The sequence below is a fragment of the Amblyraja radiata genome, chromosome 37, assembly GCF_010909765.2.
Source record: "Amblyraja radiata isolate CabotCenter1 chromosome 37, sAmbRad1.1.pri, whole genome shotgun sequence".
Classification (NCBI taxonomy): Eukaryota; Metazoa; Chordata; class Chondrichthyes; order Rajiformes; family Rajidae; genus Amblyraja; species Amblyraja radiata.
In genome coordinates this window covers 17,913,186-17,934,597 of record NC_045992.1, presented here as the reverse complement: position 1 = coordinate 17,934,597, position 21,412 = coordinate 17,913,186, and the positions used below count along the sequence as shown (strand labels likewise).

The window sequence follows — 21,412 nt, the reverse complement described above, 5'->3', positions numbered from 1 at the left end:
TTCTCACATCCTAGTGCCTATCCAAAAGTCTCCAAATGCTACTATCATTTCTGCCTCCACCACCACCACCACCACCCCAGCCTGCATTACGGATACTCACCACTTTCTGTGTAAATTACTTTCCCCACGCATCTTTTCAACGTTTCCTCTCCCACATTCATCTATGCCCTCTTGTATTTGATTTTTCCATCCGGCGAAATAGGTTCTGACTGTCTACCCCATCTATGCTTCTCATCATTTTACAACAGGTCTCCCCGCAACCTCTGGTATTCCAAAGAAAACAATTGGAGGCCAATTCACTGGATGTTTTCAAGAGAGAGTTAGATATAGCTCTGAGGGCTAACAGAATCCAGGGATATGGGGGGAAAAGCAGGAACGGGATACTGATTTTGGATGATCAGCCATGAATGGCGGAGCTGGCTCAAAGGGCCTAATCCTGTACCTATTTTCTATGTCTCTATGTTTCTAATCCAACCCAGTAGTTAATATTCCCTAATCCAGGCATCATTCTGATAAATGTCCTCTGTATGCAGCATGGAAACCTTTGTGTTTCGTCCCCTTTTCTTGTACCTCACTGAACACCAACATTAAACATTTCTCATTGCTTTTACATCTTACCCTCTGAGTTGGTTTAGTTTAGAGATATCAGATATCTCTAGATATAGCAGATATATCTGAGGCCACTGTAGGAAATTGCGGGAGCCCTGGTTGAAATTTATGAGTCATCATTAAATACAGGAGAGGTGCCGGAAGACTGGAGGGTGGCAAATGTTGTGCCTCTGTTCAAGAAGGGCTGCTGGGAAAAGGCTGGTAACTATAGGCCAGTCATCTGTCGTTGCAAAGTTACTAGAGAGTTTTTTGAAGATGTGACCAAAAAGGTTGACGAGGGCAGAGCTGTAGATGCTGTTTACATGGGTTTTTGCAAAGCATTCAACAAGGTTACGCATGGTGGGCTGCTCTGGAAGGTTAGATCGCAAGGAATCCTGGAGACAAAGCTGAATTGATTGAAAATTGGCTCCATGAAAGGTAGTTGAGGGTGATGGTGGAAGGTTGCTTCTCGGACCGGAGACCTGTGACTAGTGGTGTGTCTCAAGGGTTCAATGCTGGGCCCATTACTGTTTGACATCTATATCAATGATTTGGGTGAGAATGTACATGGCAAGATTAGCAAGTTTGCAAATGATACAAAAGTGAGTGGTATTATGGATAGTGATGGTAGTTGTGAAAAGTGGCAGCAGGATCTTGATCGATTGGCCAGGTTGCCTCGGGAATAGTTGATGGAATTTAATACAGAGAAATGTGAGGTGTTGCATTTTGGGAAGTCAAACATGGGCAGGACCTACACAATGGTAGAGCTGTGTGGAGTGTTGTAGAGCAGAGGGATCAAGGACATGGTACGTTGAAGGTAAAGTCACAGGTCGATACGGTGATCAAAATGGCTTTTGGCACATTGGCCTTCATCAGTCAGAGTCTTGAGTATAAAAGTTGGGAGGTCATGTTGTATAAGATGTTAGTCACATTTGTTCCCCTTCACTCTGCAGGAACCATTTGAGAATCAGCAGGACTTTATACAATGTTAACCAGAGCACCAGAATCTCTAAAGCTTGCCGCTTCAAAACTGTGGCTTGTACACCAAGGGTTTCTTAGAACGTATCAGCTTTCACTCTCATCCACTTCCCCAATACTATTTTTTGACACCGACATCTCCTTCAGTTCCTCATTCTCTAGAATCATTGGTCTGTGGTATTTCTGACAATTCTTTTGTGTTTTGTGAAGCTGGACACGACATAGATGTTTAATTCTTCTGCCATATCCTTATTTCCAATTACAAATTCTCCTTACACTGCCTGCCTGTGTGTGTGGGCCCAATATTAGTCCTTTTTGATTAACAGACACAGCATAGAAACAGGCTTTTTTGGCCCACTGAGTCAACACCGACCATCGATCACCCGTTCACACTAGTTTGACTATCTAACTTTCTCATCCACTCCCTGCACACTAGGGGCATTTACAGAGGACAATTAGCCTACAAACCCGCACGTCTGTGGGATATGGGAGGAAACCAGAACACCGGAGGAAACCCACGCCGTCTCAGGGAGAACGTGCAAACTCCACATGGACAGCATCCCAGATCAGAATCGAACCTGGGTCTCTGGTGCAGTGAGGCCTCCTGTTCTACTGTTGTGCCTCCCCTGGTTCTATATCCGTGGACGTTCTTCATTCGTCTGTTTAAGTTTAAGAATAAGGAGTTAAGTGGCTTTTTCACGGGGTGACTTGACGCAAGAGTGAACCAGAGTTTAACATCGTGGGAACCTCGTGCGATAACAGTACGGCATTCGTGGACCACCGTGGACCACCGTGGTGCTAACGGCAGGTAATCGTGTAACTTGGTCACTCGGGAGAAAATTCAAGAAAGTTTGAATTTCTCCAAGAGTGACTTGTACACTTGTGGGTAAGCATTGCAACATTGTATGAACATAGTGGCCAGTGCGATATCCGTGCGGTATCCGTAATAACTCTTGCGGGTACCGTGGGAACTCCTGCGAACGGTGAGTAACTGAGTAGTTTGATTGTCATTGCTTGTTTTACCTCATTGTTAAATAAATATATTTTTTACTATCAGATTGATGTCTGCAATTCCTCATTAACACATCACTACAAGATGAATGTCTCTAATGTTATAATCCCTCTCATGCTGAAACACAAAATAGTTGAAGGGAGGTGAAATAATCACATTTTCATTCTTTTTCATTTTTGAGTGTTCAGGTACCTCACTTGCTGAGCTATTTTACTCCAGCAGTTTGTGTCTCTTTTTGTCTAAAGCAGTTTCTAAGACTATAGGAACTCCGCGGGCCAGGCAGCATCTACGGAGGGAAATGGACAGGCGACCCTTTCTTCAGGCTGCCTTATCTCTGGATGCTTTCAAGAGAGAGCTAGATAGGGCTCTTAAAAATAGTGGAGTCAGGGGATATGGGCAGAAGGCAGGAACGGGGTACTGATTGGGGATGATCAGCCATGATCACATTGAATGGCTCGAAGGGCCGAATGGCCTACTCCTGCACCTATTGTCTATTGTCTATTATTTCTCATCAGGCTGCTCCACCTTCTTCCATACAGTCCTTCGTTGTTGAATCACACCTTCATGGAATACTCAGCGGCCTCCGGTAATTTTATAAGCCTCTTCTTTTGATGTAATATTATTTTAATTTCTCCTGTCAGCCACAATTTGTGCATTTTGTCATTAAACTTTCAGCATGCTTTTTTAATCAACCACATCCATCTCTCCCTTCACAGCCTCACAGTTTCCTTTAAAGAAATGTAACACTAGTTATAAGTAAATTTCATCATATTTAATCTCAAAATGCTATTCTTATCTATTGACCACTTCTTGCTGTACAAACAAGATCTAAAGAGTCTGAAGAAGGACCCTGACTCAAAAAGCCACCTACCCATGTCCGCCAGAGATACTGCCTGTTCCGCAGAGCTATTTCAGCACTTTGGGACTTTTTTTTCTAATAATACACACACATCTAATGCCAATGTCCTGTATCACAACCACAATTTGGTGGTTACCTCAACGTGTTGCTGCATTAACTTCCACCCAAACTGATTCCAATTCTCCTTCATAATCTGCCGAGCCAAGATCATTTCTCACCATTGCTCGGATCTCCTCACAAATTCTTTAATCCATCCAACCAATGGTCTCACGAATTTCATGGTCCCCTTTCATGGTTCGAATTGCCCGCTTGCTTTATATTCCCTGAAGACCCTGCTTGAAGTGATCTCCCTAACCTCACATATGCTTCCTTTTTATTTTTCATCAATAGTATAACCTTTCTCGTCATTCCCCGACCTTGCCGTTTGTTATCCTGCTTCCTTACTGGAACGTGCTGGTCCTGAATTCTGATCAGCTGGTCTTTAAATGACCCCCTCATGGAATAATGAAACAGTGGCACAGCTAGACAAACCGCTACCTCACAGCACCAGGGACCCGGGTTCGATCCTGACCTGGGGCACTGTATGCTTGTGGAGTTTGCATGTTCTCCCTGTGACCACGGGGATATTCTCCAGGTGCTCCGGTTTCCTTCCACATCCCAAAGATTTGTAGTTTTGTGGGTTAATTGGCTTCTGAAAAATTGCCCCCAGTGTGCAGGGAGTGAATGAGAAAGTGGAATAAAATAGAACTAGTGTGAATGGGTGATTGATTGTTGGTGTGGACTTGATGGGCTGAAGCCCTGTTGCCATTTTGTATCTTTCAATGATTCATATATCTGATGTGGGCTTAACCAAAAACAACTGCTCCCAGTTTACTCTCCTCGGCTCATGTGAAATAATTTTGTAATCTGCTTTATCCCAAATTAGCACTCACCCTCAAGGTCAAGACTTATCTTTCATCATAACTACTTAAATGTATGGAGTTGTGATCACTATTCTCAGAATGCTGGCCAAGCTTCTTTCCCTCTGCAGACTCCAGTATGGTCCCTCCTCAAGTTGGACGATCACAATACTTTTGTTTAGTTTAGTTTAGTTTAGAGATACAGCGCAGAAACAGGCCCTCTGGCCCACCGGGTCCACGTTGACCAGCGATCCTCACACATTAACACTATCCTACACACAATAGGGACAATTTTTACATTTTACCAAGCCAATTAACCTACAAATCTGTACATCGTTGGAGTGTGGGAGGAAACCGAAGATCTCGGAGAAAACTCACGCAGGTCACGGGGAGAACGTACAAACTCTGTACAGACAGCAACCATAGTCGGGATTGAACCCTGGTCTTTGGCGCTGCAAGCCATGTAAGGCGGCACGGTGGCACAGCGGTAGAGTTGCTGCCTTACAGCGAATGCAGCGCCGGAAATCAGGGTTTGATTCCGACTATGGGTGCTGTCTACGGAGTTTGTATGCTCTCCCTGTGACCACGTGGATTTTCTCCGGGTATTCTAGTTTCCTCCCACACTCCAAAGACGTGCAGGTTTGTAAGTTAATTAGTTTCGGTATAAATTGTAAATTGTCCGTAATGTGTCGGATAATGTTAGTGTATGGGTGATCGCTGGTCGGTGCAGAATCGGTAGGCAGAAGGGCCTGTTTCCGCACTGTATCTCTAAAGTCTAAAAGTCTAAAGTGTGCAGATTAATTTCAGCCATCATTCCTTCCTGTCAGGCACAACATTGATCAGGGAGGGTAACTCAATCGCAGCTCATGAAAGAAATGAGGGAAAGTATTGGGCCAAAGTCGGAGAATATAAGAAGGCAAGTATGGCCGTAACCCGGCTAGACCTAGCGTAGACTCGGCAAATGCTTAGCTGAAAACTTATGCTCGGTCTACCAAGGCCTGCAAGATCTCCTCATTGCGAACCATTTTAACTCCTCTTCCCATTCCCACACCGTTCTGTCTATCCTGGACCTCCTCCATTGTCAGAGTGAGGTCATATGCAAACTGGAGGAACAGCACCTGGGTAACCTACAACCCCCTCCCCTCTCTCCCCCAGTCTAGAATTCAGCATAGGACGATGAAAGGACAATGCCTATGATGAGGTGCCACACGTTAGGCTGCTTAGGAAAAAGAGAGCCCACAGTATCAAAGGGCAGATACTAGCATGGATACCAGGTTGACTGGATGGCAGAAGACAAAGAGTGGCAATGATGTGGGCTTTTTCTGGTTGGCTACCAGTGACTAGTGGAGTTCCGCAAGGGTCGGTGCTGGGGCTGCTACTCTTCACGTTGTATATAAATGATTTGGAAGAAGGGATTGAAGGCTTTGTGGCTATGTTTGCAGATGATACGAACATAGGTGGAGGGGCAGGTAGTGTAGAGAAAGCAGGGACTCTACAGAAGGACTTGGACAGGTTGGGAGAGTGGGCAGTGAAGTGGCAGATGGAATATAGTGTAGCAAAGTGTGGAGACATGCATTTTGGTTGTAGGAATAAAGATGTAGACTATTTTCTAAATGGGGAGAGAATCCAGAAATCAGAGATGCAAAGGGACTTGGGAGTGCTGGTGCAGGATTCCCAAAAGGTTAATCTGCAAGTCGAATCAGTAGTAAAGAAAGCAAACTCAATGCTAGCATTTATTTCACGAGGGCTTGTATACAAAAACAGGGTTGTAATGTTGAGGCTCAATAAGGTGCTGGTAAGACTGCATTTGGAATATTGTGAGCAATTTTGGGCACCATATCGGAGGAAGGATGTGCTGGCTCTGGAGAGGGTGCAGAGGAGGTTTACAAGAATGATCCCAGGAATGAGTGGGTTAACATATGATGAGCGTTTGTCGGCACTGGGCCTGTACTCGCTGGAGTTTAGAATAATGATGAGGGGCCTAATTGAAGCATACAGAATAGTGAAAGGCTTGGATAGAGTGGATGTGGAGAGGATGTTTCCACTAGTGGGAGAGTCTAGGACTAGCGATCATAGTCTCGGATTTAGACGTTCTTTTAGGAAGAAGATAGGGCGAAATGTCTTAAGACAGAGGGTGGTGAATCTGTGGAATTCTTTGCCACAGAGGGCTGTAGAGGCCAAGTCACTGGATATTTTTAAGGCAGAGATAGATAGATTCTTGATTAGTACAGGTGTCAGAGGTGCCAGACCACACCTGGAGTATTGTGTGCAGTTTTGGTCCCCTAATTTGAGGAAGGACATTCTTGCTATTGAGGGAGTACAGCGTAGGTTTACAAGGTTAAATGGATGGCGGGACTGTCATATGCTGAGAGAATGGAGCGGCTGGGCTTGTACACTCTGGAGTTTAGAAGGATGAGAGGATATCTTATTGAAACATATAAGATTGTTAAGGGTTTGGACACGCTAGAGGCAGGAAACATGTTCCCGATGTTGGGGAAGTCCAGAACCAGGGGCCACAGTTTAAGAATAAGGAGTAAGCCATTTAGAACAGAGACGAGGAAACACTTTTTCTCACAGAGAGTGGTGAGTCGGTGGAATTCTCTGCCTCAGAGGGCTGTGGAGGCCGGTTCTCTGGATACTTTCAAGAGAGAGCTAGATAGGGCTCTTGAAGATAGCGGAGTCAGGGGATATGGGGAGAAGGCAGGAACAGGGTACTGGTTGGGGATGATCAGCCATGATCACATTGAATGGTGGTGCTGGCTCGAAGTCCGAATGGCCTACTCCTGCACCTATTGTCTATTGTCAATTGTAATGGGGAGAAGGCTGGTGAATGGGGTTAGGAGGGAGAGATTTATCAGCCATGATTGAATGGTGGAGTAGACTTGATGGCCTAATTCTACTATTCCTTATGACATTATGAAAGGACTGATGATGAAGGAGAGCATGGAGAATGGTAGCTAGCCAGTAAAGAACACAACTCGCTCCTAGCTTATAAAAACTTCTGGAAATAGGTGAAGAGAGAATCAGACTCACGAAAAACAAACGTAGGTTCCTTATGGTCAGGATTGGGAGAATATATGTTGTGGAACAATGAAATAATTTTTTGAATCTGTCTTCACGAAAGAGGAACCGTACAGAAATGTAGAAGAACAGGATGTGGTGAGAGGGAGGAATTAAATTAAATTATATTACTAGGGAAATGGTGTTAGTGACATTGAAAAACAATCTGATAAATTCCCAGGTTTAGTTTTATTTTAATTTTTAGAGATATAGCATGAAAACAGAGCCCTCGGCCCACTGAGTGCATGTTAACCATCACCTGTTCACACTAGTTCTGTTATCCCACTTCCATACTGTACACTCCTTACACACCAGGGACAATATTAGTGAGGCCAATTAACCTACAAAACAGCACGTCTTTGGGATGAGGGACGAAAGCAGAGCACTCGGAGAAAACCCATGCGGTCACAAGGAGAACGTGCAAACTCCACACAGACAACACCTGAGGTCAGGATCAAGCCCGGTTCTCTGGCGCTGTGAGGCAGTGGCTCGACCCCTGTGCCACTATGCCCACCCTTCCAGAGTCTTTATATCAGAGTTTGGAAGAAAGTATTGGCTGGTCATTTTTATTGTTTGAAGCCATTCCTATGGATCAGTCGCTATTGTCACCCTACTGTTTAACAAAGGAGTCAGAGATATAAGGGAATTATGGACCATCGGCCTGACATTAGCCGTGGAAAAATGCTGGAGGCCATGACAATGTCCAAGGTCAAGGGGTCAGAGATCAACAGTACCTCAGGTCAGGCGGTCAATATTGTCAGCACCACAAGTCAGGGGGTCAGAGATCGATAGCGCATCAGGTCAGGGGTCACAGGCTGACAGTGCCCCGGGTCAGGAGGTCACAGGTTGACAGGGCCCCAGTAAAGTGGATGCAAAACTTCCATCAAAGCGATACAGATGGGTGAAGTGAATGGGCAAATGTTTGGTGGCCATCTCATACATCAGTGTAGATATACAGAATGGTAACAGGCCCATTGACTCAACTCAAGTGACCTCACTGAGGCAACGCTACAATGCGGATAATCTGAGGAGATCACTTAAGTTGGAAGCATTGATAAACAGAATCTTAAGTAAATGCAGGGAAACAATAGAAAGCTGGGAAACAAGAGCCCTGAGCGTGCTTGTATATGGAAGGTAGGAAGTTAGCATCCGATACAGCAGATAGGTCAAGAACTAAATGCAATGCTGGCCTTTAATGCAGAAGAAATGGAGTATAAAGTAATCATGTTACATGTGTGCACTTCACCTGATGTAAAACATGCAATGTTGATGTCTTTATTTAAGAGATGCTACACTTGCCCTAAAGACAGTGTGGGGAAGGTTCATTCGGTTGCTTTCTAGGATGGAAGGGTTTACAGTTCAGAGACATCGAGCAGGCTGCTCTATGTCTACTGATGTCAGAAGAATGAGTGGTGATCTTATGAAAACACAAACTATTTTGGGGAAGATTGAGAAGGTGGATGCTGAAAGGATACTTCCCCGGGTGGGCTATTAAATCATCGGCTTACAGCATGGTAACAGGCCCTTCAGCCCAACTCATCCATACTGACCAAGTTTCATTTGCCTGCACGTGGCCCATCTCCCTCCAAAGCTTTCCTGTCCATGTATCTATCTTAATGCCTTTGAAACATTTTAATTGTACCCACCTCAATCATTTCCTCTGGCATCATACCCACCATCCTCAGTATGAAAAATTTGCCCCTCAAATTCCTTTTAAATCTTTCCCCTTTCTCCTTTAATCTATGCCCTCTAGTTTTGGACTTCCATTTCCCTGGGAAAAAACTGTAGCTATTCAACTTATTGCCCCTCACGTCTGAAGAAGGGTCTCGACCCAAAACGTCACCCATTCCTTCTCTCCAGAGATGCTGCCTGACCCGCTGAGTTACTCCAGCTTTTCATGTCTATCTACACTTTTATATACCTCTATAAAGTCACTCTCAGTCTCCTAGGCTTCAGGGAGAAATGTTCTTGTCTACCCAGCCTCTCCTTATAACTCAAACTTTAACACTGAATATTTTCTGCACCCTTTCCAGCTTAATGACATCCTTCCCTTAGCAGAACTACACACAAAACTACACACAACTGTGGACTCAACAATATATTATAAGGCTGCAACATGATGTCCCAACTCTTGGACTGAATATCCTGACGAATGAAGGCAAGATTGGCAAACACCTTCTTCACCAGCCTGCCCACTAGTGTGGCCGTTTTCATGAAACTGTGTACCTATACCCCTCAGCCTCTCTGTTCTTCAATGCTCTCCAGAACCCGGCCATTTTACTGCGCAAGTCCTGTCTGAGTTGAACTTAATAAAATATAATTCCTTGGCCCATTTTCCCAGTTGTTCTAGATCCTAATGTAATCTTCAATAGCTTTCTTTAATTTGCATTATACCACCAATTTTGGCATCATCTGCCAACTTACTAACCCTACCAACTGAATTCACATCCAAATGGTTAATATAGATGACCATGTTAATGGACCCAGGGCATCTGGAACAGTTTCAGAATAAACAGTTGCGCATTTGAAAGCATGCACCACCAAACTCAGGAACAGCTTCTTCCCTCAGTTACCAGGCTCCCAATACAAGTTCTTCCATAAGCCAGGGCACTGTCCGATTCTCCTCTACCTCATTGCGGACATTGGATTTTGTCTCTGGAACTGTTGTGCTACAATGCTGAGAACTATATTCTGCTCTCTCTCTATCTTTCTATGCGCTTTATCTATTGCACTTAATGTTGGCTTGGTTGTATTTCACATATTTGAAGTTTTGCTGAGCGAGAGTCATTGAATGTACTGAAGGTTGAGAGATGCAGGTTTTGGTTGAAAGGAAAATAAAAGGTTTGGGGAACAGACAGAAGTGAGATGTTGGAGCAAAGATCAGATCTGCCGTCTTGTTTTATGGCAGAGCAGAATCATGGGGCTGAATGGCCTACATATTGGTTACATTGCGAGCGCTAAGGTTTGGTGCTAACCTTTCCCATCCCGTAACTCGATCTCCTTGTCGTCAGCAATCCACCGGTAACAGGGGAACTCCTTGTATTCACCCTGGGGGGTTTTGATGGTGATATATCTACAGTACCAGTCATCATGCACCCAGTACTTGCGCTTCTCGATCTTCACCAACAGGATCTCCCCAATATCATTCGACACGGTCATGGCGTAGGAATCCACCTGTGAGAGGCAGAGAATATAGTTAGTGGCAGCAAGCAGTGAGGAGGATGAGAAGCAGGAACATTACACCAGTCTTAGTGAAGGGAAACTTCCATATTTTCCTTCAACCATGAAAATACATTTTGCCTGCACTTAGACTGAATTAAGGTGAGAACATGTGGAGATAGAAACTTTGAACCATGGTTCCCTGCATCTGCAGTTAGAGTTACAGGTTAGAAACAAAGAACTGCAGATGCTGGTTTACAAAAAAAGACACAAAGTGCTGAAGTAACTCAGTGGGTCAAGCAGCATCTCTGGAGAACATAGATATTCTCATACATATTAGTATTACGTATTAGTTCGAAGGAGAGGTTGGACCAAGTTGTAATGTTTTTTTCTGGAACTCTGGAGGTTGTGGGGAGACCTGATAGAAGTATATAAAATTATGAGGCCTAGAAAGGGTAGACAGTCAGAGGCTTTTTTCCAGAATTTGGAATTGTCTGAGACTAGGGCGCATAGCTTTAAGGTGAGAGGCGCAAAGTTTAAAGTAGATGTGTAGGGCAAGTTATTTTTTACACAGAGGGTGATGAAGGCCTGCAACGTACCACCAGGGTTGGTGGAGGGAGATACAACAGTGGCATTTAAGAGGTTTTAGAAAGGTACCTGGATATGGAGGGAAATGGGCCCTGTGCAGACAGAGGAGATAAGTTTATCTTGGCATCATGTTCAGCCCCAACATTGTGAGCCTAAGGGCCTGTCCCAGTGCTGTACTGTTCTCTGTTCTATGTCATTGTTCATCAGATGTTTCTCTTCATGGTCAAATCCTCAGAGTGAATTCTGTCTGTGATGAGTGATGTTCCCTCCAGCCCCTCCTTGACTCCCAGCTCACTTTGCTTTGACTATCTGCAGCAACTAATGGTCTCACATCCTTAACGATAAAAGGGAGCTTCTCCTGTGTTGGAAGCAGAGCTAAATTTGTTCACACAATTCCAAACGTAGGTGCTGTTGAAATAGGCTGCCCCCAGATGAAGCCCTGTGCATGTGTGTCTAGGCTTCTGGCAGGATCTTTGCTCTCATTGTTACTGGCATCCAACTCCCCATCACCAGAGAACAGCATTGGGGGTCAGGGCTGAGGTCAGGATCAGGGTCAAGGTAGGATGGATAAGGGAGAGCCAGTGGATGTAATGTATCTGGATTTGCAAAAAGCCTTTAACAAGGTCCCACACAAGAGATTAGTGTACAAAATTTGAGCATATGGTATTGGGGATAGGGTATAGACATGGGTAGAGAACTGGTTGGCAGACAGGAAGCAAAGCGTTGGAATTAACGAGTCCCTTTCAAAATGGCAGGCAGTGACTATTGGGGTGCCGCAAGGTTCAGTGCTGGGACTCCAGTTGTTTACAATATATATTAACAATTTGGCAGAGGAAATTAAATGTAACATCTCCAAGTTTGCGGATGACACAAAGCTGGGTGGCAGTGTGAGCTGCGAGGAGGATGCTGTGAGGCTGCAGGATGACTTGGATAGATTGGGAGAGTGGGCAGATGCATGGTAGATGCAGTATACTGTGGACAAATGTGAGGTTACACACTTTGATGGCAAGAACAGGAAGGCAGATTATTATCTGATGGTGTCAGATTAGGAAAAGGGGAGGTGCAACGAGGCCTATGTGTGCTTGTACATCAGTCACTGAAAGTATGCATGCAGTTACAGCTGGCAGTGAAGAAAGCAAATGGCATGCTGGCCTTCATTGCGAGAGGATTTGAGTTTAGGAGCAAGGAGGTCCTACGGCAGTTGCAGGGGTAGACAATTTAGGACTGAGATGAGGAAACACTTTTTCACCCAGAGAGTTGTGAATCTGTGGAATTCTCTGCCACAGAAGGCAGTGGAGGTCAATTCACTTGATGTGTTAATGAGAAAGTTAGATATAGCTCTTTGGGCTAATGGAATCAAGGGGATATGGGGAGAAAGCAAACAGGGTACTGATCCTGGATGATCAGCCATGATCACATTGAATGGTGGTGCTGGCTCAAAGGGCCAAATGGCCTATTCCTGCGCCTATTTTCTGTTTCTACTTAAGGATTGAGATCAGAACTGGGGCTAGGGGCTAGCACCAGTGCAACACCCGACCTCCCAGCTGAGGCTCATAGTTTGCTGCTTCTGCTATGACAGTGCCTGCTCCACGGGCTCCTCACTCAGGGAGACCAGGCCATTCAGTTCCACCATTTAGTTTTGTTTACTTTAGAGATACAGTGGGGAAACAGACCCTTTGGCCCACCAGGTCCATGCTGGTCACCCATCACCCGTTCATATTAGTTTTATATTATCCCATTTTCTCATCCACTCCCTACACACTAGGGGTTAATTAAAGAAGCCAATTAACCCACAAACTTGCACGTCTTCGGGATGTGGGAGGAAACCGGAGCACCCAGAGGAAACCCACGCAGCCACAGGGAGAACATGCTAACTCCACATAGACAGCACCCTGATCGAACTTGGGTCTCTGGCGCTGTGAGGCAGCAACTCGGCCGCTTTGTCACTGTGATTCTTGTCCACTCTGGTGAGACCACACTTGGAGTACTGTATGTAATTTTGTTTGCCCAGCTACAGGAAGGATATTATTATGTTGGAAATAGTGCAGAAGAGATTCACTAGGAAGAAGGGTCTTGACCCAAAACGTCACCTATTCCTTTTCTCCAGAGATGCTGTCTGGCCCGCTGAGTTACTCCATCTTTTTGTGTCTATCTTCACTAGGATGTTGCCTGGGCTCACAGGCTTGAGTTACAGGGAGAGGTTGGACAAGCTGTGACCTTTCGCTTTGGAACATTGGGGGTTGAAGGGTGACCTGATTGAGATGTACAAAATCAGGAGGGGCACGGATAAAGTGAATGCCCACAGTTGTTTTTCCCCAGGGTAGAGAATTCTAAAACTCGAGGGCATAAACTTAAGATGAGAGGAAGGAGATTTAAGATGGACCTCAGGGGCAACTTTTTCACTCAGAGGGCAGTTCACATCTGGAATGAGCGGCCAGAGGAAGCTATCGTAGTGGATACAATTACAACTTCTAATAAACATTTGGACAGATATATGGACAGGAAGGGTTTAGAGGGCAATAGGCCAATGCAGGCAAATGGGATTAGCCCAGGATGCCAAGGTGGGCCGATGGGCCCATTTTCATGCTGTATATCCATCTCTATGACCATACCATCACTATTACAGTACCCAACAAACGGTGGTGTGGAACAAATGTCTTGGATATAGGACTGGACCAATGTTTTCTGGAATTTCAATAGAATAGGGAATTTGCTCTGGGTTTCAAGGTGCACCTGGGTCCAGTTGACGGAAGTCCCTCTTAAAGTTTATAGCATTCTCTCTTCACGAATCATCATTGTCAACTGTGACTCTATGTTAATGAAGATATTGAAAGACTAAACAAAAACGCTGAAATTAAATGCTGTGGAGCAACTAACAAGTTTCAAGGGAGATAAAATGTCCAGAATCATAGAAGCATAGAAAATAGATGCAGGAGTAGGCCATTCGGCCTTTCAAGCCTGCACCGCCATTCAATATGATCATGGCTGATCATCCAACTCAGTATCCTGTACCTGCCTTCTCTCCATACCCCCTGACCCCTTTAGCCACAAGGGCCACATCTAACTCCCTCTTAAATACAGCCAATGAACTGGCCTCAACTACCTTCTGTGGCAGAGAGTTCCAGAGATTCACCACTCTCTGTGTGAAAACAGAGAGTGTGAAATCCAGTGATTCACACTTCTAATCATGATAAGATGGATGTTAGGGACCCCCAGATACAGCTGTGAGGATCCTCTAACATGGTTTTAAGGTGAAGGGGAAAAGATCTGAGGGGTAACTTTGTCACACAAAGGGTGATGGGTGCATGGAACGAGCTGCCGGAGGAGGTAGTTGAGGCAGGGACTATCCCAACGTTTAAGAAATAGTTAGATAGGTTCGTGGATAGAACAGGTTTAGATGGATATGGGCCAAACGCGGACAGATGGGACTAGTGTAGATGGGGCATGTTGGTTGGTGTGGGCAAGTTGAGCCGAAGGGCCTGTTTCCACACTGTTATGATTAGAGCCAGGATTTTTCCATAAATGCCATGTGCCTTTTCATGCCTTATTTGATGATTTCAGGAAGATAATGCCCTTTTCACGATCGAGTGCCTAAATCAGCCTTTTTTGCCGTTTTAACGTAACTTACAAGAAAATTTACACCACCGGGGCAAAACCTGGGTGTAAGTGGGTGTTAAGTGGTGATTGGAGAGAGGTGCGTGGGAAAGGGTCCAGTCTTTGCAAACTGGAGTCATGCTTTAAGTTGGTGTGAAGTGGTGATTGGGGAGGAGTAGGTGAAGGGTCCAGTCTTTTCAAACTGGAATCAAGCAGTGAGTAGGTGTGAAGTGTTGGTTGGGGTCACCAGGGTTAAGCTTCTGTTTATCGAAACTGCAGTTGAACTCGTTCAGGTCGTTGGTCAGCTGACGATTGTCCAAGGAGCGGGGGGTTTTCCTCTTGTAGCTTGTGATTTCTTGCAAACCCTTCCACAGGGAAGAAGAGTCATTTGCTGAGAACTTGTTCCTCAACTTCTCAGAGTACCTTTCCTTGGCAGCTCTGATTCCTCTTCTTAGCTTGTACTTGGCCTGCCTGTAGAGGTCTGCATCCCCGCTCCTGTAGGATCTACCCTTGCAAGCATCAAAAATGCCTTAAGTCAAGTCAACACCTTGTAAAATACTGAACGATTTGGTGAGAGTGTACTGGAGGGATATATTCTCTACAGACAACTGTGTACTGTTTTGCAATGCATGTGAGAAAACAGTGAATCATGAGAAAAAATATTTCATCTCCATGCATGCATAGACAGCTAAACACAAGTTGGTGGCAGAGAAACAGAAGGTAGGAAATACGCAAGCTTGGCTCCTCACAACATTTATTGCTGGCTCCAATTGCATATCTGAGTTTTCGAGTGATCTGTGCAATGCATTCATTGATGCTGGAATTCCACTATAGAATTTGGAGAGCAAATCTCTGAGGTTTTTTAGGGAAATACACAGAGGAACATATACCAAGCGAGTCATCATTACGGAAAAATTATGTTGACAGCAACTTCAACATTGTGGTGCAGAAAATTAGAGATGAAGTTGCATGCAACAAAATATGGATCCCAATAGACGAGATAACTGATGCTGTGGGGAGATTTGTTGCCAATGTGGTCATTGGTACACTGGAGGCAGGTCAACCATCAAAGGAGTATTTCTTGACATCTGAAGTATTGGAGAAGTCAAAGATCTGAACTATTGCTCAGTTGTTTACATCTTCACTTGCTGTACTTTGTACTTAAAGTTCCTGGCGATGTAGGTGAAGACATACAAGGAAAATGTGAGAGGGTGATTTTAGCTAACAAAGATCTTGAAGAAATACAAAACCTAGCTAAAGTTCTTAAAGGTAGTTGTAATGCACAAGATATCGACATGAATGTAGAGTTTGTAACTTGTTTCAGGTATGCATCAGTGATCCCAGCTGTGGTAGAAAGAGGTTTTTCACAACTATAGCATATTCTGTCTGACAGCATAGTTTAACACCAGATAATTTGAAAAAATGCTGGTAGTTATGTGCAATCAGGCAACTTTGGTCATTTAATGTAGTATACCTTTATAATTATCATTTTTAACCATATTCTGGTGGTGGAAATAAATGCCTTTTTATGCCTTTTTTGTAATTTTATTTTGCCTTTTTGCCTGCCTATTTCAGAGATTTTTAGCGCCTAAACATCCTGGTTCTAGTTATGACTGACTTCACCTACAACCCTTGGAAAATGTGGCATCACTGTTTAATCAAGGCAGCAGAAACACATTAGGAAATGATTCACTTCATTCAATAAGCTTGCAGTGGGTTACGAATTTGTTGCTCAGAAAATGACTGTACATTTCGAGAAATAAGACTTGATCAGATTTGCTAAGTTCAAATCAAGTCAAACAAGTCTAATTAAATATTTTGGGCTGGCATTGTAGACTTTATTTCAGTGAGTTTCCATGAATCTTCTCAAATGGAAATCCCAAAAGCATTCATCAAGGTTTTCATATTGCACTGTTAACAAGAAATGACACAATGGAACTGGGGACACTATTTTGTCATGGATAGGGCTAATGAGCGCATCCTTAAATTGTTCAGAAAATGATTATTTTCTGGCCCCTGTGGATCAGTACAGAAACACAGACTTGCTGTAACTCTTAACCTCATTCAGTTGTTCTGTTGTTACACTTTAGTGTTTTTACAGCATATCAGATTGCAACACAATCTTTGCCCCACTGGCTGTTTTGCATTGATATTTTATCTCATGTGGTATCTATCATTACCATGCATACTATTATCTCTGCACGCTTCATGCAAACAATAAACTCCATTGCACCCAGTGATATGGCAATGAACGGATCAGAAACTGAATGTATAGAGAGGTAGATATAGATGCATTCAAGCTCGTTGGCACAATTAATGGCTCAGGGTAAGAGCAGGAGGTTGTAAAATAGTGAATTAGTGAGTTTGATAAAGTGCAGAAGAGAGTTCAAGTCTGATCTATAGTTGAAACAGTCACCAGCTAAAAACTGAGATGGAGCAGAGAAATCTCGAGGAGCAAGGTGCAGGCATCACGGCTAGTGCACAAATATAATAGTAAGTAAAGAGGCTCAGGTTGGTGCCTTTCATTTTGAGAAGGCTGGAATGCCCAGGGTTATGTTACAACTGCAGAGAACTATGGTTGAATCAAAGCACGAGCCCCTCAGGGAAATGGAACCAAACCTGTTAGGTGTACTGCGGAGTGATAACCAGGACAAGAGAGTTGAATTACAAGCTAAGGTTCTCCAGGTGAGACTTGGAGTCCCTCAAGGTTTATAGATTAAGGAATATTTTTTATTATCTGGTGTCAGATTAGAGTTGTAGACCTACACAGCACCGGAACTGGCTCTTCAGCCCAACTTACTCATGCTGACCAAGTTGCCTAACTGAGCTTGTCCCACTTGCCTATGCCTGGCCTATGTCCGTCTGGCTCGATCGTATCCATGGACCTGTCCAAGAGTCTTTTAAGTGTCATAATTGTACCTGCCTCTACAACTTTTTCTGGTAGCTCATTCCCGATACCCACCACCCACAGTGTGTAACAGCTAGCCCTCACCTCCCTTTTAAATCTTTCATCGTTCATCTTAAATCTATGGTCTTTCAATTTAATGGCATCCTTCCTGTGGCAGGGTGACCAGAACTGTACACAACACTCCAAATGTGGCCTCACCTTTGTCCCAACTCCTTTACTCAATACCCTGAACCAGTGGACAAAATCTTTAAGGTGAGGGGGGAAAGATTTACGAGGAACCTGAGGGTCAGATTTTTTTACCCAAAGGATGGTAATTACATGGAATGAGCTGCCGGAGGAGGTAGTTGTGGCAGATACTATCATAACGTTTAAGAAACATTTGGGCAGGTACATGGATAGGATAGGTTTAAAAGGATAGGGGCCAAATGCAAGCAGGTGGGACAAGTTGGTTGTTGTGGGCAAGTAGGGCAGAAGGACCTGTTTCCATGCTGTATGACTCTATGACCATGACCAATGAAGACCTGCATGCCAAACACCTTCTTCACCACCCTGTCTACCTTTCAAGGACCAATGTAGCCACACCCCTTGGTCTCTCTGTTCTGTCACCCATCCCAGGATCCTACCATTTACTGCACAAATCTTGCCCTGGTTTGTCTTACGCAAATGCAAAACCTTGCATTAATCTTAATTAAAATCCATCTGCCATTCTTTGGCCTATTGTTCCAGTTGATCAAGGTGCCATGGTAAGTTTAGATAACCTTCTTCACTGTCTACTATGCCACCAATGTAAGTGTCATCCACAAGCTTAATAACATTAATGGAATTGATGGCTTTGTGGCCAAGTTTGTGGATGATATGAAGATAGGTGGAGGGACAGGTAGTTTTGAGGAAGCAGGGACTCTGCAGAAGGTCTCGGGCAGTTTGGGAGACAGGGCAAAGAAGTGGCAAATGGACCAAAGTGAACAGTCTTGCACTTTGGTAGAAGTAATAAAGGTGGTGACTATTTTCTAAATGGGGAGAGGATTCAGAAACTGGAGGTGCAATGAGACTTGGGAGTGCTGGTGCAGGATTCCCAAAAGGTTAATTTGTAGGTTGAGCCAGTACTAAGGAAGGCAAATGCAATGCCAACATTTATTTCAAGAGGACTAGAATATAAGAACAAGGATGTAATGCCAAGGCTTTATCAGGTGCTGGTCAGACCACATTTGCAATATTGTGAGCAGTTTTTGGCCCCATATCTGAGGAAGGATGTGCAGGCTCTAGATAGGATCCAGATGAGACATGAGAATAATCCCAGAGATGAGTGGATTAATCTACGGGGAGCGTTTGATGGCTCTGGGCCTGTATTCGCTGGAATTAATAGGATGAGGGGAATCTCATTGAAACCTACCTAATAATGAATGGCCTAGATGGAGTGGATGTTTCCGGTAGTGGGAGCATCTAGGAGCAGAGCGTACAGCCTCAGAATAAAAGGATGGAGATGAGGAGGAATTTCTTTAGCCAGAGAGTGGTGAATCAGTGGAATTCATTGCCACAGATGGCGGTGGAGGCCAAGTCATTGGGTATTTTTAAAGTATAAATTGATAGGTTCTTGACAAGGGCCTCTGCCTCAGAGGGCGGTGGAGGCAGGTTCTCTGGATGCTTTCAAGAGAGAGCGAGATAGGGCTCTTAAAGCTAGCAGAGCCAGGGGATATGGGGAGAAGGCAGGAACGGGGTACTGATTGGGGATGATCAGCCATGATCACATTGAATGGTGGTGCTGGCTCGAAGGGCCAAATGGCGTACTCCTGCACCTATTGTCTATTGATTCGCAAGGATGTCAAAGGTTAGTGGGAGATGAAAGGAAAATGGGGTTGAAAGGGAAAAATAGATTGGCTGTGATCGAATGGAAGAGCAGACTTGATGGGCTGAATGGCCTAATTCTGGTGCTATGTCTTATGAACATAACCATTTCATCTACATTCTCATCCAAATAGTTAGTGTAAATAATGAACAACAGAAGGCTCAGCACCGATGACTGTGGTACGCCCCTTGTTACAGGCCTCCAGTTTGAAAAACAATCCCCTACCGCCACTACTACCACTCTCTGTCTCCTAACTTCATGGTAATTTTGTATCCAATTGACTAGCTTGCCCCGAATCCCATGTGCACTAACCGCCCGAACCACCCTACCTTGCCAAGGTGCTTGCTGAAGGTCCATGGAGATATCTACCACCCTGCCCTCATCAATCCTCTTTGACACCTCGTCAACAAACTCAAGTTAGTGAGACCTGATCTACCCACATACAAAGCCACGCTGAATATCCCCAGTCTCCTTTGCTTGCACGTGATCCTTTTCCCTCCATTCCCTCTATACCCATCAGCCCACCTAAAAGCTTCAATGCCACTGTCATACCTGCCCGCACCACCAGCATGTTCCTGGGACCCACTCTGCAAAAAAGTGCTCATCTCCTCCAAACGTTGCCCCATTCATCCTAAAGCCAAGGCATCCAGTTTAGTTTAGAGATACAGCGTGGAAACAGGCCCTTCGGCCCACCGAGTCCATGCCAACCAGCGATCCCCACACATCAGCACTACCCTACACACACTAGGGACAATTTTATATTTTTACATTTATGCCAAGCCAATTAATCTATAAACCTGCACGTCTTTGGAGGGTGGTAGGAAATCGAAGATCCCGGAGAAAACCCACGTGGTCACGGGGTGAACGTACAAACTCCGTACGGACAGCACCCGTAGTCAGGATCAAACCCGGGTCTCTGGCGCTGTGAGGCAGCAACTCTACCTCTACATCACCATTCTCTTTGACATTTTCACCTTGGAAAATAGGCTCAATGTCTACCCTATCTATGCCTCTCCTCTAATCCAGGCAGCATTCTGGTAAATATCATGTGCATCCTCTCCAAAGCCTCCACATCCTTCCTGTAATGGGGCAACCAGTAATGCACGTAATACTCCAAATGTAGTCGAATCAAAGTCCTATAAAGCTGCAACATGACTTACTGATTGTTCTACTTAATGCCCTGACAGATGAAGGCAAGCATGTCATTCTTTACCACCCAAACCCTCGCATTTGATTGCCACTTTCATGGAGCTGTGGACTTGGACCCCAAGATCATGCTGCCAAGGGTCCAGCCATTTACTGTATATTTTCACCTTACATTTAATCTCCCAAAATGTAACATCTTACACTTGTTCAGATGTAAATGCATCTGCCGACCATATCTGTAGCTGACCTACACCCCACGATATACTTTGTGTCGATAGGAACTGCAGATGCTGGTTTAAACCGAAGAAAGACACAAAAAGCTGGAGTAACTCAACTGGACAGGCAGCATCTCTGGAAAGGAGTGGGTGACGTTTGGGGTCAAGATGGGTCTGAAGAAGGGTCTCGACACGAAACGTCACCCATTCCTTCTCTCCAGCGATGCTGCCTGTCCCGCTGAGTTACTCCACGATACACTTTGACAGCCACCCTCCCTGCCTGCAACTCCTCCAATGCTGGTGTTGTCTGCAAAACGACTAACCAACCCATTTACATTTATGTCCAAGTTGTTTATATATATTACAAATCAACAGAGGTCCCAGAGGTGGTGATGTGGGGAGGGTGGGTTGAGGAGGGGGTAAGGGGCGGGGGGGAAGAATGGGGGTGAGGAGGGGCAGAGGGGGAGAGGGGGGATGAGGAGAGGGAGAGGGGGGGAGAGGATGGGGAGAGGGGGGGGAGGAGTGGGTGAGGTGGGAGGGGAGAGGGGAGAGGGGGGTGAGGA

At 44.8% G+C, this 21,412-nt stretch overlaps 1 protein-coding gene and 1 long non-coding RNA gene across 2 annotated transcripts in view; one reads left to right on the top strand and one right to left on the bottom strand.

The window, feature by feature from the left end:
- Nucleotides 1-21,412, bottom strand: part of alox5 (arachidonate 5-lipoxygenase) — an 83,065-nt gene that overhangs the window by 61,117 nt on the left and 536 nt on the right. Inside the window, exon 2 of the mRNA XM_033012456.1 lies at nt 10,372-10,570. Within this exon, the coding sequence (XP_032868347.1) occupies nt 10,372-10,570 (199 nt within the window). The remainder of the gene's footprint in view (nt 1-10,371; nt 10,571-21,412) is intronic.
- LOC116966332 lies at nt 16-20,055 on the top strand. Its single transcript, XR_004409997.1, has 3 exons — nt 16-27; nt 4,234-4,237; nt 20,021-20,055. It is a non-coding gene; the product is annotated as an uncharacterized LOC116966332 (long non-coding RNA).